At 36.8% G+C, this 16,299-nt stretch overlaps 2 protein-coding genes across 2 annotated transcripts; one reads left to right on the top strand and one right to left on the bottom strand.

Moving 5' to 3' along the window:
* Positions 1-175: 175 nt before the first annotated feature.
* LOC126825160 (malate dehydrogenase, mitochondrial) lies at positions 176-10,741 on the top strand. Its single transcript, XM_050554668.2, has 8 exons — positions 176-309; positions 2,345-2,597; positions 4,028-4,137; positions 4,666-4,791; positions 6,191-6,295; positions 7,203-7,274; positions 8,206-8,358; positions 9,774-10,741. The coding sequence occupies exons 1-8, from the start codon at positions 244-246 to the stop codon at positions 9,897-9,899; spliced, it is 1,011 nt and encodes a 336-aa protein (XP_050410625.1). The 5' UTR covers positions 176-243; the 3' UTR covers positions 9,900-10,741.
* A 3,075-nt stretch (positions 10,742-13,816) lies between these two features.
* LOC126825156 (E3 ubiquitin-protein ligase Hakai) lies at positions 13,817-16,243 on the bottom strand. The gene has a single exon (XM_050554662.2). The coding sequence runs from the start codon at positions 16,161-16,163 to the stop codon at positions 14,949-14,951; it is 1,215 nt and encodes a 404-aa protein (XP_050410619.1). The 5' UTR covers positions 16,164-16,243; the 3' UTR covers positions 13,817-14,948.
* Positions 16,244-16,299: the final 56 nt, after the last annotated feature.

Here is a 16,299-nt window from a genome sequence, read left to right as displayed (position 1 = left end):
TGAGTGATATTAATTCAATCCTCAACTATAACTAGATAAATCTACAATACAAAGTTGTATATGTGGAGTGTTCTAAATCAGTTTCTAACCAAAATAGTCATTATTAAAAAATATTAAAAGTATTATGTTGTCAAGGGCGTATAAATATTATTCACTTCCTACTTAAGAACTACTTTTCAACGTCACTTCCTCTTCTTCGCCATATTCTTGAACCGGTGCTGTGGTTGCGGGGTATCAGACAAAATGCTTGCATTCATAAGCAGAAACACATTCAATGTCGGAAGACGATCACTTTCGACCTCAGCAAAGGTGCGTTTTTGTAAAATTTGTTAAGAACAGGTAAAAGGCATCTCGAATGCATGGACATAAACCAGCGCGTTTGGTTTTGTCAAACCACCACACTTGCCGGGTTTTGAGTTTTTGTACTGTCAATCACATAATCTGCTTGGACCGTTACATAACATTACAATATTTGATTCTTATGACTTGTCAAGAATTAATAAGACAACGAAAAAACATTCTCTTAAACTGTGCCAATGGTAGATGTTCTATATAAATGTAAAAGGCGATGTAAGGACATGAATGTCATGCATGCCTATAATGTCTTTTCAAGGTTAAATTATATTCTGTGTAAGGACCAACTACATGAGTACATGACATGTACCTATGAAATAGAGCTTAACATGGGAACCTATGCTTACTTTATACTTATCCATTTTATCAATCACTTCTAAAACCCTATGAATCAATCAAATTGATTTTTTTAAGGCTTTCTCTTTGACTCTTTGTATTTATTATGGAATATGTACAAATCAATCAGTGTTAAGTCAAAGTCTTTTAGAAGACTTAAAAGTAGACGTACACATGTATTATGTATGTAGGTCAAAGTTAGAGGAAATAGGCTGGTATTGAGTTATGTCTGAAAAATTGCGTTTGTGATAATCTCCCAAAGTCCAGTCTCAAAATTGTCAGGTCCATTTCTATTTAATTTAGAATAACTACCGCTTTATAATTTAGAATAACTATACCTCTTTAATTTGGGCAAATAATAAATTAGTTAATTTTATATGTGTTGATTTGTTTAGCCGAATGTCAATCTGACCTTATTGAAAATTTATACTGCTACATGTATGTAGATAAGCCAATATTGAGATAATTCAATGTCTACACACAGGACGAATATAAACTTATTAAACTGGCTTCAGCAGAATCTTTCAAACAAAAATTAAGTCATGTACATGCAAAGCTTGCCCCCTCACCAGAGAATATAACACACCAAATTTTATACTTTATTTTGACCTACATGTACAAGATTAATATCCTTGTTGGAGCCATGTGCCTTACATGTAGATAGACGATTTCGGACTGCATGTTTGGATGTTCTTGACTAGTAGTGTTTGACATCAACGGGTTAGATTACTGAAAGATATTGTAATAATCTGTAGACTGACTGTGCATATGTAGATGAATATTATCAATAAAGATATAGATTATCATGATGTAACCATAAACCACTTAAACCATAGATAGTAGAATATGGTAGACCTTACTAAAGAAATATTGAAATTACCGATTGTTTATCTGCTGAACTTGAACTAGTTTTTTTTTAACCTGATTTTAAATAGGAAGACACACGTACACTTGATCCTTCCACTATAAATAGAAAGATATGTGATTCTACTACTAGAATTGTTGAATTTGTTTGTGGTATATATGTTGATCTTCAATTTATTTTGTGTAATGTGGAGGAGAAAATTCTATGTACGGTATATGATTATGTTATTACCCTTTTATGATAGAGCTGTGCAGGACTGAAGGCCTGACAAGGACAGCTGTCTACCCATTCGGATGGAACAAAAGAAAGAGGTCCCATGTATACATTGGCATGCACGTAAAAGATCCCTTGACAGTTGGAATTTGATATAAGAGTAGGTCATAGTTCCACTGCCCGGGTAAAATTTCCCTCATAGCACACTGTATGGCGTATGTCCGTCTCCATTAGCCCAGTTGGAACAGAACAGTAGTGCGTAAAACCTCATTTCATTTTTATGATAGAGTTACATTTAGATTCTGGCTCACAGGCCACATAGTCTCACGTTTGATCACGGTGTTGGCAGAATAAGTGCCTCAGATTTTCCGGCGTGGTTTCACCTTTAAGTGGTGCAAAACAAAGGATGAGGTCCGGGGCACATGTTATCGTGCACGTAAAAGAACTAAATATGTTGACAGTTGGAATTTGAAGAAAGATTAGGCTGTAGCCTAATTTTCCTCATAGCACACAGTCCAATTGTTGTACTGTATTCATATCCAACTTCATAAATAATGACTTTGTTTTATATTTCAGCAAAATGCCAAAGTGGTGGTTCTTGGTGCTAGCGGAGGAATTGGACAGCCTCTTTCGTTATTATTAAAGAATTCTCCACTAATTTCACAATTAGCATTGTATGATATTGCTCACACACCTGGCGTAGCAGCTGATTTAAGTCATATTGAAACAAGGGCAGTTGTTAAGGGCTATATGGGACCTGATCAACTGAGAGATTGTGTTAAAGATGCTGAGATTGTTTTAATACCTGCTGGTGTACCCAGAAAACCAGGTGAGTCAACAGGACTGATTGATTAAAAGTGAGCAATGATAGTTGAATCAATCAGCCCAATGATGTATGTGGTCAGTCCTCTTGCCAATGGAACCCGAGGGGTTCAGTGAGTATGGCAACAAACCAAAGTACATATGTAAGAAATCTTTAAAATTCATGAAGAGTAGACGGAAATGCTGCTGTCCTATCAAAATTTCACTCCTAGCTCTGATTGGTTCTGAAAAGTAAGAGGTTAGTACCCCGTGTTCGATTCCTGCGTTGGCTGAGAAAGTTCATCAGGATTTGTTGGCGTGGTTCCCTTCGTCAGTGGTATGGGACAACGAGTCTGGCAAGGGACAGTGTAAGGTTCATTTGGGTGGTACGAAAAACAGAGGTCTCGTGTCCACATTAGCGTGCATGTAAAAGATCCCTTTGCTGTTGGAATTCGATATATGAGTAGGCCGTAGAGATGCTGACTGGACAAATTTCCCCCATAGTTAGGGTGGCCCATGTACTCACAGAAATACAGTCCACCGCTGATAGTTCGAGACTACCACTGAAGCGTGCACATTCGCCGTGCCGAGACCAACTTTCTGACAGTATGATACTATAAATAGCCATGGCACGTGCAATTCTCTACAAATCTATCAACTATTACAGCCGTAAAAAATTTATTGTTGACGATTTTGAATAGCAGTAAAATTAAGCTTCTTGGTTATTACAGCAGATTTAGAAATTACGTTCGTTTCATTTTTTAAATCGCTTTATCATTAACTGTACCGTTAAGAGCGGCATCTTTTGGTTTAGTACAAATAATATCTCTGAAACACTCAGGTTAGGCAAGAACATGATACTAGCAGTAGTTTCATTTTACTTTTACAAGCTTCTTAAAACGATTGTTGAGCTACCTAATGTGCTTATTTCTAAATTCAATTTCTTGTTCTAGCTTTCTGTTATGTTTCGTAAAAAAGTAGTCTTGATTATCCCGACCTGTCAATCAGAAGTAGAATGGTCGATAGACTGGTTAAGCGAGACTAATTTCAAAACAAGGGCACGTAACCTATCTTTTACTCAAAAGTGTCTGGATGTTATGGACGACTCTTGGAACCAGTTTTCAGTCTATTATTTATACGTGATTAATGGCCATAGCTTATTAAGTACAACATGATCGTTTATTTAGTGACTATAATTGTGTGGAACTGATTTGAGGCTTGGCATATATATAAGTATTGTGGCGTAATTGTCGAGATATATGGAGATATTTATTTATGGTGGGTCACCCTACCATAGTACACTGTAAAGCACATTAGCCCAGTTGTAGCAGGACATTAAACCCCATTTCCTTTGCATTTGTTCATTTCTTTCATACAATTTTATATTCTGACTCATTTTACTGTCAATTCTGACTCATTTTACTTTCAAATGACTCATTGTATTGTTTATTATTTTAGGTATGACAAGAGATGATTTATTTAACACAAATGCATCTATTGTTCGTGATTTAGCTGATACATGTGCTCAAGTTTGTCCTAAAGCCATGCTTGGTATTATAACTAATCCAGTAAGTGTTCCCTAACATGATAAACCAGGAAGTAATTTACACCACTGGGATTTGAAGGGATTACAATAAAACTTAATTTCTTGACTAGTATTCTACTGTAGTATTGATAAGAAATTTGAATCCCTTCAAGTCCCTGTGATCTATACATGATATAATTTGCATAAGCTTCAGTGTACATGATTTGTCAGCCATTTTCTAATTGGCAATATAGAAAAAAAAATGTGCAAAAAAAACAAGGGGGGTGATGGCCGAATGGTTAGCACGTGCACGCTGTATCATAAGGTCACCTGTCCAACCTCATGGGTTTTCTCCAGGACCTCCGGTTTCCTCCCACTGCTAAAGACCCCTACGTGCAAGAGAATTATAGAAATAAAATTGAACCATTATGTTAGTCCCGAAATGACCTAGTTTGTGTCGAGTGGACCTTAGATCCCATTTCTCTCTCTCTTTCACTTTTGTGCAAACAAATTGGATGTTACACTCTATTTGTTTTCCATGTTTTGATAGAAGATTATTTGTATTTATCAGGTAAATTCTACAGTACCAATAGCATCAGAAGTATATACAAAACGTGGTGTTTATGATCCTAAGAGAATTTTTGGTGTGACAACTTTAGATGTTGTTAGATCTAACACATTTATTGCTGAAGCTAAGGTAGGATATTACTTTAACTGTAATCGAAACATTGTGTGTTGATTAATTATTCAAGATGATCAGGGGGTTGGATGGTAGAATGGTTAGCATGTGTTCGTATCATAAGATCTGTCATTGAGTCATCTGGCGTGGTTTCAATTTCCTGGTTGTACATGACGAGGAGTAGGGTCGCCTGTCCATCCTCGTGGGTTTTCTCCGGCTCCTCCGGTTTTCTCCAACTGCTAAAGACCCCTACACGTATGTGAATTATTGAAATAAAATTGAACCATGTGTTAGTCCCAAAATGACATAGTTTGTGTTGAGTGGATGTTAAACCCCATTTCTCTTCTCTCAAGATGATCATATGTTCTCTTCCTCTCTTGCACAAGTAAAATATTGTTAGTTTGCCTGAAACTTGAGATTTGCGAAGCGTATTGATATCAGCAGTATTTTGATGAGATCTAACGATGCGGTTTAACCCATGATTGTTTACTGTTGAAAATATGGCACCACTCGTAGGCAATGTCAGGCACAAATTTAAATCAAAGTTAGATGATTTCCTGGCTTGGATTGATTCAGATTAAAAAGGGGCTGTGTAAAAAGACTTTACACAACACTTATAGGTGGTGCTAGCTTGAAAATCCTGGAAAAATGAAAATGTGATTTCCAGTACTGGAAAGTCCTGGAAAAATAAGATTACTCCTTGAAACTCCTGGAAAATATATTTTAAGATATCAAACTGAATGTAGTCATCGAATGTTTCTTCAAAAGTCAGTCGAACAATGTTCTTCAAGCATAAAAAAAATACATTATGACGTAGAATTCTATACAGGGACTCCTGGAATCTGGTAAATAACTCCTGGAAAACTCCTGGAATTTCAAGTGTTCTGGGTTGTGCACACCCTGGAATAGCTGTAAATTTTAAATATTATGACTATTAAAGATACATTATGTAAGATTTAGATAAAGAACTAGTCATTCTTGCTATAATAGTTCGAAATTAGAGGATGTAAAATGAATAATTTGAAAATTTCATTCAAATTACTGAAAGACGTGTGCAATAATTTCAACCACGGTACTGGTTGATCGAAGCTAAGTCTCTGTCCTCCATATTTGATTAAATCAAAGTATCGCTGAACCATTCTAATCTATTTAATCTAATCAGAGAAATCTGATGCCATCGAGAGTTGATTAAGGCCTGGATCAGTTAATTAATGTCTAATTAATACTTAAGAAAACATTTCAGGCCTAAAAAAAGACCTGCAATAGGCAGATTTAGATCTTGCATAATGTAAATTGTAGGGTTTAGATGTAAGGAAAATAATTATTAAGTTTGTAACTATTATTGTATAATGTAAACTGTAGGGACTAGCAGTAAATGATAAAAATAACTATTATATTGTATTAATGTATATTGTAGGGTTTAGATGTAAGTAAAGTTAATGTACCTGTTATTGGAGGTCACAGTGGTATCACTATTATACCTGTTTTATCACAGTGCACACCACCTGTCTCATTTCCACAGGTAAGTTCTTCTATAATAAAAAAAATACCTGGGTAAATCATCCGATCTCACCTGACTTCTATATGTCACTAATAGATATAGTTCACTTTTATAGTCCTAAAGAACTTAAATATTTCCAGACAATCGCAGTGCTCATTTCATTTGTTTAGTTGTCATGTATGTTTTATTTTTGTTTTGGTTTATTTATATATTTCATTTGTAAAGCCATGTGAGCACTTAGTCGTGGAAGCTGTATTCCATACAAAAATACAATAATAATAATAGATGTAGAAAGATTGATAGGGGATAAATCACTTATGTTGGAATTAGAACACGTCCCTAATCAATACTTATCTTTTTCGTGGGGACGATTTCAATTCAAGTTGGGTCGACATAAATCTAAGCATGCTTGTTCCTTGGACAGTTGGTGGATTTCGATTTTTAAAATGAATTGACAATTGCTCGGCAATCTGATTGAAATACAGATCTATATTTCGTTTTGATTTTTTATTCTTTCGGTGGTCTACACTACATAAAGATCTGACCGGTTGTAGTGATAAGGTCGCGTCAGAGGTCATACAAGCGGCTTTTGGCCCTATATTATTAATCAACCAGTGTTGACGTTTCTAGTAGTTTACCCACAATTCCGTGCATAGTACACCAAGAACAGACCACTTCATTGGCTAAGCCCTCACATTAACCAATATGCGGCTTAAACTCTTCCAGATCCTAGTGTTGTGAAGACAAGTAAAACGAAATTTTGAACTATAAAAAACGAAACGAAATAGGATTTGTGTTATAATCAGATTTCTTGCTTGGTTCCTTGTCCTATTATAATATCATACTTGTTTTGACTGAACTGTAGCATGTTGATTTAGTGAGAAAGGTCAATATTAGAAATGTTAATAATTTATTTGTATATTTACAGGATGAAAGAGATAAGTTATCTGTAAGAATCCAGAATGCTGGTACAGAAGTTGTTGAGGCTAAAGCTGGTGCTGTAAGTCATAGTTTATCATTTTGTTTGGATGGACCTATTGTAAAAACTTTTTACTCTTGTGAATACTGTTTTATTTGTGGAGTGGTGTCCATCCCAAGCTTATATATGGCCAGGATCACAGCACTATAACCCGGGTATCATTTAATCTTGTGTATTTAGTACTAACTTCTTTCACATTCGTTTAATATCAAATCTTTGTTTAAAAAATCGTTTAAAATCAGCCCAAATCATCTAATTTTAAAGTTGACTGATTAATTTTGATAACGAGGGTCCAATTTACAAGTATTTAAAAATTTCCTGACAACTGTTCAAAAATTAATCATTATACATCATTAATCAATTGGGTTGTTTATTTTTTAACAGTGATTGAGAAATTAAATGCTTGTAAATTGGACACTCATTATCAAAATTGAATGGTCAGCTTTAAACTGGACACAAGTACAAATCAGATGAATTTTGGTGATTTAAAATGATTTTTACAAATTTTTAAACAAGGATTTGATATTGAATGAAAGTGAAAGAAATTAGTGCTTAATACACAAGATTAAATGATACCCAGATTACGGTGATCTGTCTAACCTCGTGGGAATAATCCCAAGGACTATAAATAAGTCCTAAGTCATGTATGGTCACACATGATGTAAAAAAAAAAAAAAGAAAGACAAACCTGCATACTCTATTTTGTACAATGAACTTACTGTTGCCAGGCAATGAATTTATCAAAAACATTTTGAAAGGGTTCTTCCTTTTCATAAGGCTAACAACCCGAACGAGTAGAGCGTCATATCTTTGTAATTTTTGAACGGAATTGAACCGTATCTGAACTGATATTCCTATTATATCCTCAACTTTTACAACACTGTAGTTTAGATATTCACAATCACTGAAATGGTATTCAGCAACGTTAATAATTTGTTTTTCTGTCTTCCAGGGTTCAGCTACATTATCAATGGCTTACGCAGCAGCTCAGTTCTGTTTCTCTTTGTTAGAAGCTATGGCTGGAGTTGAAGGAAAGATAGAATGCGCTTATGTACGATCCAATGAAACTGAAGCTAAATACTTTGCTAATCCTATACTTTTAGGGGTAAGTTACACCACCAAATTTGCTTTATTCTTTGGAACCAAAGGGTTTGGTTGGTTGAGTGGTTTAGTGTGTGCGCGTGAACTCCATAAGGTCTGTCATTGAGTCAAGTGGTGTGGTTTTGATTCCCCTGCTTGTAAGTTACAAGGAGTAGGGTCATTTGTCTAACCTTGTGGGTTTTCTCCAGTTTCCTCCCACTGCTAAAGACCCCCTTCTCACAAGCAAATTATTGAAATAAAATTGAACCATATGTAAATCTCGAAATGACCTAGTTTGTGTCAAGTGGACGTTAAACCCCATTTCTCCCTCTCTCTGGAACCTAGGGGCATATTCCATTACCTGTAGAATAGCGTACATTACCTGTAGAATATTGTACATTAAATGCAGTAGTTTTATATCACATTTGGGTTAGCCATTTAAATCACTGTCTCCAAATATTTGTCTGGTTTGAACCACGGTGGCCAGTTCACTAATCAGGAGGTCCCGGGTTAAATCATGGTGTTGACTGAAAAACTTCTTCATAATTTTTAAGCATGGCTTCCTCTTGTCAGTGGTGTAGTTAGGAAGACCTGGCCAGAAATGACGAAAAACCAAAGTCTGGTTTACATGTTTGTGTAATGTAAAAGAGCCCTTGATAGTAAAGATTTTCCTCATAGCTCACTGCATGCCATATACCCTTCTTCATTAGCTTCGTGGGGAGTTGGGTGGCTGAATGATTAGCACGTGCATGCTGTATCATAAAGTCTATCATTGAGTCAACTGGCGTGGTTTCGATTACCTGGTTGTACTTGACAAGGAGTAGGGTCGCCTGTCCAACCTCGTGGGTTTTTTCCGGGTCCTCCGGTTTCCTCCCACTACTAAAGACCCCTACGCGCAAGCGAATTATTGAAATAAAATTAAACCATATGTTAGTCCCGAAATGACCTAGTTTGTGTCGAGTGGACGTTAAACCCCATTTCTCTCTCTCTTTTGACAAGGAGTAGGGTCGCCTGTCCAACCTCGTGGGTTTTCTCCGGGTCCTCCGGTTTCCTCCCACTACTAAAGACCCCTACGCGCAAGCGAATTATTGAAATAAAATTAAAACCATATGTTAGTCCCGAAGTGACCTAGTTTGTGTCGAGTGGACGTTGAACCCCATTTCTCTCTCTCTTTTGACAAGAAGTAGGGTCGTCTGTCCAACCTCGTGGGTTTTCTCCAGGTCCTCCGGTTTCCTCCCACTGCTGAAGACCCCTACGAGCAAGCGAATTATTGAAATAAAATTGAACCATATGTTAGTCCCAAAATGACCTAGTTGGTGTGGTGGTTAAACCTCTCTCTCTCATAGATGTTAAATCCCATTTCTTTCTCTCTGAAATAAAATTGTAGGTATGTTGTCGGATGGACATTAATCTCAATTTCTCTCTTTTTTGTATTTACAGAAAGAAGGTGTAGCTAGTAATCTTGGTGTTGGTAAATTAATAGATTATGAAGTTGGACTATTGAAAGCAGCCATGCCAGAATTAATATCCAATATCAAGAAAGGAGAAGACTTTGTTAAATCCTAAAAAGAACATTGTGTGAAATAGAACAAAACTAACATTAGGAAAAAAAAATGGTTGTCTTGACAACATGAGCCTCTTGTTCATTGTGCCGTTATTTATATTAAAATTGGTAGGAATACCTCTGTGTTATTTAAAACTGTTTAAAGTGCCTCTATGCATTTCTTTATAAATTAACATCAATGTACATTAATGCATACATTATTGTTGATATTGGGGAATGATATCGTGGATTGACGTCATGCGCTACTACAATTGTTTTGTTGATTTTTATCCCCAATTTCACTTACAGCACTGAAACGACATTGTTATTTTGCTGTATATAATGTACTTATCTTTAAATAGGTTGGTGTGTTTTCAAGAATATAAATGCCAACAGAGGTGAATTTATTATAGTAAATGCATAGTACCACTTTAACATAGTCAGAACTAAACTTCGTGTTCCTCTTACTTTATGAAAATAATACATGTGCCATTTATTCTTTAAACAATGTGATATTCAAGTAATAGTGCTAATAATTTTAATTTATTATAGTTAAAAAAAAAAAAGAACCCAAGAATCAATGCTGATCTGATCTCGGTGAAATATTTGTTGTCTCGATCAATGTGGAAATCTCGATGAATTGTTATATTTTGTCTTCTCAAAATTAAAATGACAGAAAATTAAAATTTTATTTGTTAGAGATGTATTACCGTTGGAATTATTTTCATATCATTTGTTGAGTATTGGTGCTACATGGAATATTATAATAAGTATATAAAATACAGGTATTAATAGACTAGAGAGATTGGAGGCCATTACTACTAAACCATTTAATGTTTCTTATATAAAAACATAAAAATAGTTATACTGCTGTCTTTTGTATTTATATGAGGGATTTCCAGAGTGGTTTCCCTTTGTCAGTGGTGCAGGACGGATGCCCTGACAAGGACAGCTGTCTAGTTGTTCGGATGGTACGACAGACCGAGCTCCGGTGTACACATTGGCATACATGTAAAAGATCCCTTGGCAGTTCGAATTCGATATAAGAGTAGGCTGTAGTGCCGCTGTCCAGGCAGAATTTCCCCCAGCACACTTCATGGCATAATGGCCCAGTTGGAGCAGAACAGTAGGACGTTAAACCCAATTTCATTTTATGAGAGGGAGCTGCTGTGGATCGGTCAGTAAGACTCTGGATTGCCAACCAGGAGGTCTCTAGCTCGCTCCCAGTGTTGGCCGAGAAGTTTCTCAAGATTTTCTGGTGCAGTTTAGCCTTGTCAATGATGGGCGGAGGGCTTGGCAAGTTCGAATTCTGGGCGGAGGGCTTGGCAAGTTCGAATTCAGGGTCTAGTAGTTTGGATGGACCAAAAAAATCAGTGTTCACGTAAAAGAAACCTTGACTTTGAGATGTAATATAAGATTAAGCTGTAGAGTCGCTGTCGGGGCAAACTTTACCTCATTAGCTCATAATAAATTGTAAGCCTGGTTGATGCAGACAAGTAGAATATTAAACCACATTTCATTTTGATAGAAGCAAGTTTTTTGAGAAAATTCCATTGGAAAAGAGATTGTTGTGCAATACCTAGTACATGTATATATAGATAGCCTATTCAGACTTGCACTTTTTCGTGAATGGCCTGGAACACATATAATTAAAGCTCTGGACATTGTGGCATTAGATATGTAAGCACATAATGAATTGATAATTCTATAAAGCTGTATTGAACTTAAAATCAATAACTTCTTTACATTTTCATGCAACTGGGGCAATATTCTTTCAAAATTCCAGCCTTTAATTTATAGTCACTACAGGGTTATCTCCCTTCTGTGTAAAATCCATTTATTTGTACCTTTGACTCTATTTATTACAATTTTGGTATTGGATATTTCTGCAAGTTCAAAAAGGGGTGAAAGCTATTTTATTGGTCGAAAATATTCCAATTACAACCAATGCAAAAAAAAAACATAGGGAAGTAGAATTCTGGATATTCAAAAGTACTGAAGTGACATGCAGTGTCCTCTGTATCATAAGGCCTGTCATTGAGTCAACTGGTGTGGTTTCGAATCCCGGTTGTATGTGACAAGGAGTAGGGTCGCCTGTCCAACCTCGTGGGTTTTCTCCAGGTCATCCGGTTTACTCCCACTGCTAAAGACCCCTACATGCAAGCAAATTATTGAAATAAAATAAAACCATATGTTAGTCCTGACAGAAATGACCGAGTTTGTGTTGAGTGGACATTAAACCCCATTTCTCTCTCTCTCCCCCTGAATACACAGATGAACTATTTGCGTAATGGTCTTCAATTTGCAACAGATTTCAACAACAAAGTCTGTTACCTCCATTTATTTGTGCTGAAGAAATATTGGTGATAATCTCAGTATTTAGTACATTAAATTAGTATAAAAGAAATGGGGTTTAACGTCCACTCAAGGGGGGTTGGGTGGCCGAATGGTTAGCACGCACGCGCTGTATCATACAGTCTGTCATTGAGTCACCTGGCGGAGTTTCGATGACCTGGTTGTACGTGACAAGGAGTAGGGTCGCCTGTCCAACCTCGTGCGTTTTCTGCGGGTCCTCCGGTTTCCTCCCACTGCTAAAGACCCCTACGCGCATGCGAATTATTGAAATAAAATTGAACCATGTGTTAGTCCCGAAATAACCTAGTTTGTGTCGAGTGGATGTTAAACCCCATTTCTCTCTCTCTCACGTCCACACAAACTAGGTCATTTCGGGACTAACATGGTTCAATTTTATTTCAATAATTCGCTTGCAGGTAGGGGTCTTGAGCAGTGAGAAGGACCCGGAGAAAACCCACAAGGTTGGACAGGCAACCCTACTCCTTGTCACTTATAACCGGGGAATCGAAACCACGCCAGTTTACTCAATGAAAATTAGTATAAAAGAAATGGGGTTTGACATCCACTCAACACATCCCAGGTCATTCTGGTGTATCACTTTGGTCCTCAAGACAATATTGGGTCTTTGAAAAATTGTTGCTTCACTCTTTCTATAGAGTCAAATCACACGTACTTAATGAACGTGAATGATAAATTTATATATAAAAAACAGTGATATGTTGGTCAAATCCTAACCATTGTCAAAATATCCATCAAATTCTATCTGTTTATTAACCTATGGTTGTTGGACCAAAAAAGGTAATGTTCACCCCCCTGGTCTTGAGAAATAGGTTTATTCAATATTTGGGATGGAAATTAACGTCAAGGTCAATCTAAGACATGCAGAAATTAGGGGGTTATAAAGGAGGGTGTTGAGCATGACTGGTCCGAGCTCACCCAGGTATTCCGAGCAGCTATTATTTATTGAGAACGAGGGACCTTCGAAGCCATTCCAGCTTAACAATAAAGTTGTAGGAACCATTTAACCTGTAGTGTTATATAATATTACCCACAAAGAAAACAAACACAAGGAAGTCTGATAGTAACTACAGGATGACTGACATGGTTTCCTACCTCCATTTATTTGTGCTGAAGAAAGATTGAGTAATGAAATGAAGTTTAACGTCCTACTGTCCTGCTCCGACTAGGCCAATGTAGATGGGGAAAGATTGAAATTTATCTCAATGTTTAGTACATTAACGTAAAGGGGAGATAAATGGGGCTTAACAACAGTTACTTGGCATAAGCCAGGTCATTTTGGGACTAAAATATATGTTTATTTTGATAATTCGTTTCGAGTGCAGAGTTCTTTAGAAGAAAGGGGAACCAGAGTATCCATAGAAATTCACGTTACAAAGGTGACCATCGACCCATTTATGATCTATAACTTGTTGACCACCCTTGCTATATTGACATAAAAGCGAAAAATGACACTCGACTTGATGACAGACCTTATGATTCAACACCCATGCGCTGAACCATTCAGCCCCCCCCCTCCTCCCCCCCATATTAATAATAATAATAGGAATTAAACAAATAACATGCATTAAGAGGTGAACCGTTTTATACAAAATAACAAAAGATTTCACATTTACAAGCACTGAAATTGACAAACAAATGTACAATAATTTTAATTAAAATTCACTTGGATCTAAATGTTCATAAACATTTACAATCTAACAACATCATATATACATGTAACTTATACTGTACTCTTTTAAACCAAATATTAGTTGATATATTCCCCAATTTATTTCTTTTTACATTCCGCAAATCTAAAAATTAGAGTTTGTTGTACATACAAGTTAATAAGTACCGGTAATGGACAGGCCCTTGAAATCAGAAAATTTACATATTTTACATGTCTAAAAAGAAAATTCAGATAGGGCACTTTTAGGCAAAGCTTGCATTAGATGATATTAAAAACAACCTTAAAGTAGCTAAGTCTCTAACTCAATATCATCCAAATTCTTCGACTTTGAAGACACAAATTATTTGTCTATTTAAATCAACATTGATGTTGTGATCTTACCGGAAAAAGGTGGGCTTCTGATATCCAATATTTAAGACAAAATAAACATTTTACCATTGGTACATGAATCGTGTACCATAATGTGTTTCAGCGTCATTTGTAAGAAGGGGCTCGAAGAACGAGGCTAGACATATTCCATAAGTCATGTGACGCATTTGTGTCAATTTCTAGGTTCCAAATATTAGTGACTTAGCCCTTTTAAAGAGTAAAATGTTCAGTCTATGTACATGTCATTTGGGGACTTAATTTTATGCTATCATTTGGCGTACTTATGATTGCATAATCTGGCATGGCAATAACTGCGTTTCTATAAAATACTGAATGCTTTCTGAACATTTAGGGTTCAAATTCAAATTCAAAAAAGTATATGCCAATCTATAGTACATGAGCATGAACATGTACCAACTGTCCAACATTCTTAGTAATATTATTAATATTCATATCCTTCAATAAAACTGTGAAAGTCACATTTTGGTATATTCTGCTAATTTCTTGTTTAATGATATTCGGGCAAAGAGCCGGCTCCTGAATCAAGTAGTCCTGTACGCCTACATGTATATGTACAATCAAATGTCATTTTAAAACGTTCTACTATTGTTTAAAATTCATGTACAGTGCACACATATAAACTTCATTATTTGAGTTATCAGTAATACTGATTGTAGGATGTTGAGTCACTATGTGTTCTTTGGGGAGGGGGACCAGGAACAGGACCTGGAGGTCTATTACCTGCATTCCAGGGCATTCTTGGGGAGCCCCCAGTCTGTGAATATTGTTTACCGTGTCCATCATCATAAGGCTGATGAGGACTAGTGAATCGTGAGGGAGCTGGTTGTGGTCCTCCAATCATCTGTGGAGGAGGTCCATGATGTGGCATTGTTCCAGGATGGGGAACCGCTGGCACTGACTGTGTAGAATATGGAGATCCTGCCATGCTGATCTGTGGTGGATAAGCACCTCCTGTGGGAACTTGTGCAGATAATGTTGATGAAATATATGATTGGAGAGCAGGTGCAAGTGGGTTCACGGGCGGTTGAACATATGCTGCAGGTGCACTTCCTAAAGCAGTTGTATATGCATTGGGATGTCTGTAAGCTTCTTCTTGTATTGGTACAGTTATAAGGTTTGTTCTGCTTGTTGCCATAATAGGCGGCATCGTTGATGTCTGGTAACTTTCTATCGTTGTAGAAGACATTGGAGGTTTCTGCACCATTGGTAGATGAGCTAACGGTTGAGCCAAGGGTTGTGCTGTTGGGGCTCGAATTGGGGGTGGTACCATCTGGGGCTGCAGATGACCTAAAAGAGCATTGACAGATTGGAGAAGTCCTGCTGCTCCTGGATTAGTAAATACAGTTTGTTCAGGACGAACTACTGGGGCGGCAGCAATTGGTGCATCCACCATAGGATGTCGACTAGCACTGGATTTTACAGGATCAACTGGAGAAACTTTTGCATTTTGAAGATGCCGATGAGCAACATGGGAGTTTAAGTCTCTTTGTGAAAGGTAAGTTCTGCGACAACCGTTCGCCAATTGCTTTTGTCCGTTAAATGTACAAATAAATACGCTCCCCAACGGAGACTGTTCAACTCGGGTTACTGTTTCTTTGCATCTTGGACATCTTTTTCCTGCATTTTTTGCACAGTCTAAACAAAAAGCATGCTTGCAAGGAATCATTCGTCCGTAACTTAAAATCGGTTGAATGCAAACTTCGCAGGTGTGAATCAATGGATCCACCACTTTTTCTCCAATCAAATGGACTTTATAATCCCATCTCAGTCGTTTTCCATAATGCAGGGGCTCCATTGGATAAGCTGATCTAAACGTTGGGTTTTCTACGTAAATGTCTTCACCGTCGTCCATTATATAAATATAATATGATGGATAACAAGTTAAAATATCTCTTAACAAATTTACAAAATGCGGTAAAACGGAACAACAGGAAGTCGATTACCGGGATGAAGGGAAGTAACTCCAATTTTTTTCCTTGCAAAAGTTG

This window comes from Patella vulgata, chromosome 6, assembly GCF_932274485.2.
Source record: "Patella vulgata chromosome 6, xgPatVulg1.2, whole genome shotgun sequence".
Classification (NCBI taxonomy): Eukaryota; Metazoa; Mollusca; class Gastropoda; family Patellidae; genus Patella; species Patella vulgata.
The sequence above is the reverse complement of the archived record's forward strand: the minus strand, read 5'-3'. Positions and strand labels throughout refer to the sequence as shown.

What these genes read in the sequence shown, in the direction of transcription:
- LOC126825160 (XM_050554668.2), top strand. Translation starts at nt 244, where the DNA reads ATGCTTGCATTCATAAGCAGAAACACATTCAATGTCGGAAGACGATCA. An exon ending in CACTTTCGACCTCAGCAAAG is followed by an intron (nt 310 to 2,344) that starts GTGCGTTTTTGT and finishes TTTATATTTCAG; the next exon opens with CAAAATGCCAAAGTGGTGGT. An exon ending in CATTTATTGCTGAAGCTAAG is followed by an intron (nt 4,792 to 6,190) that starts GTAGGATATTAC and finishes TGTATATTGTAG; the next exon opens with GGTTTAGATGTAAGTAAAGT.
- LOC126825156 (XM_050554662.2), bottom strand. Translation starts at nt 16,163, where the DNA reads ATGGACGACGGTGAAGACATTTACGTAGAAAACCCAACGTTTAGATCA.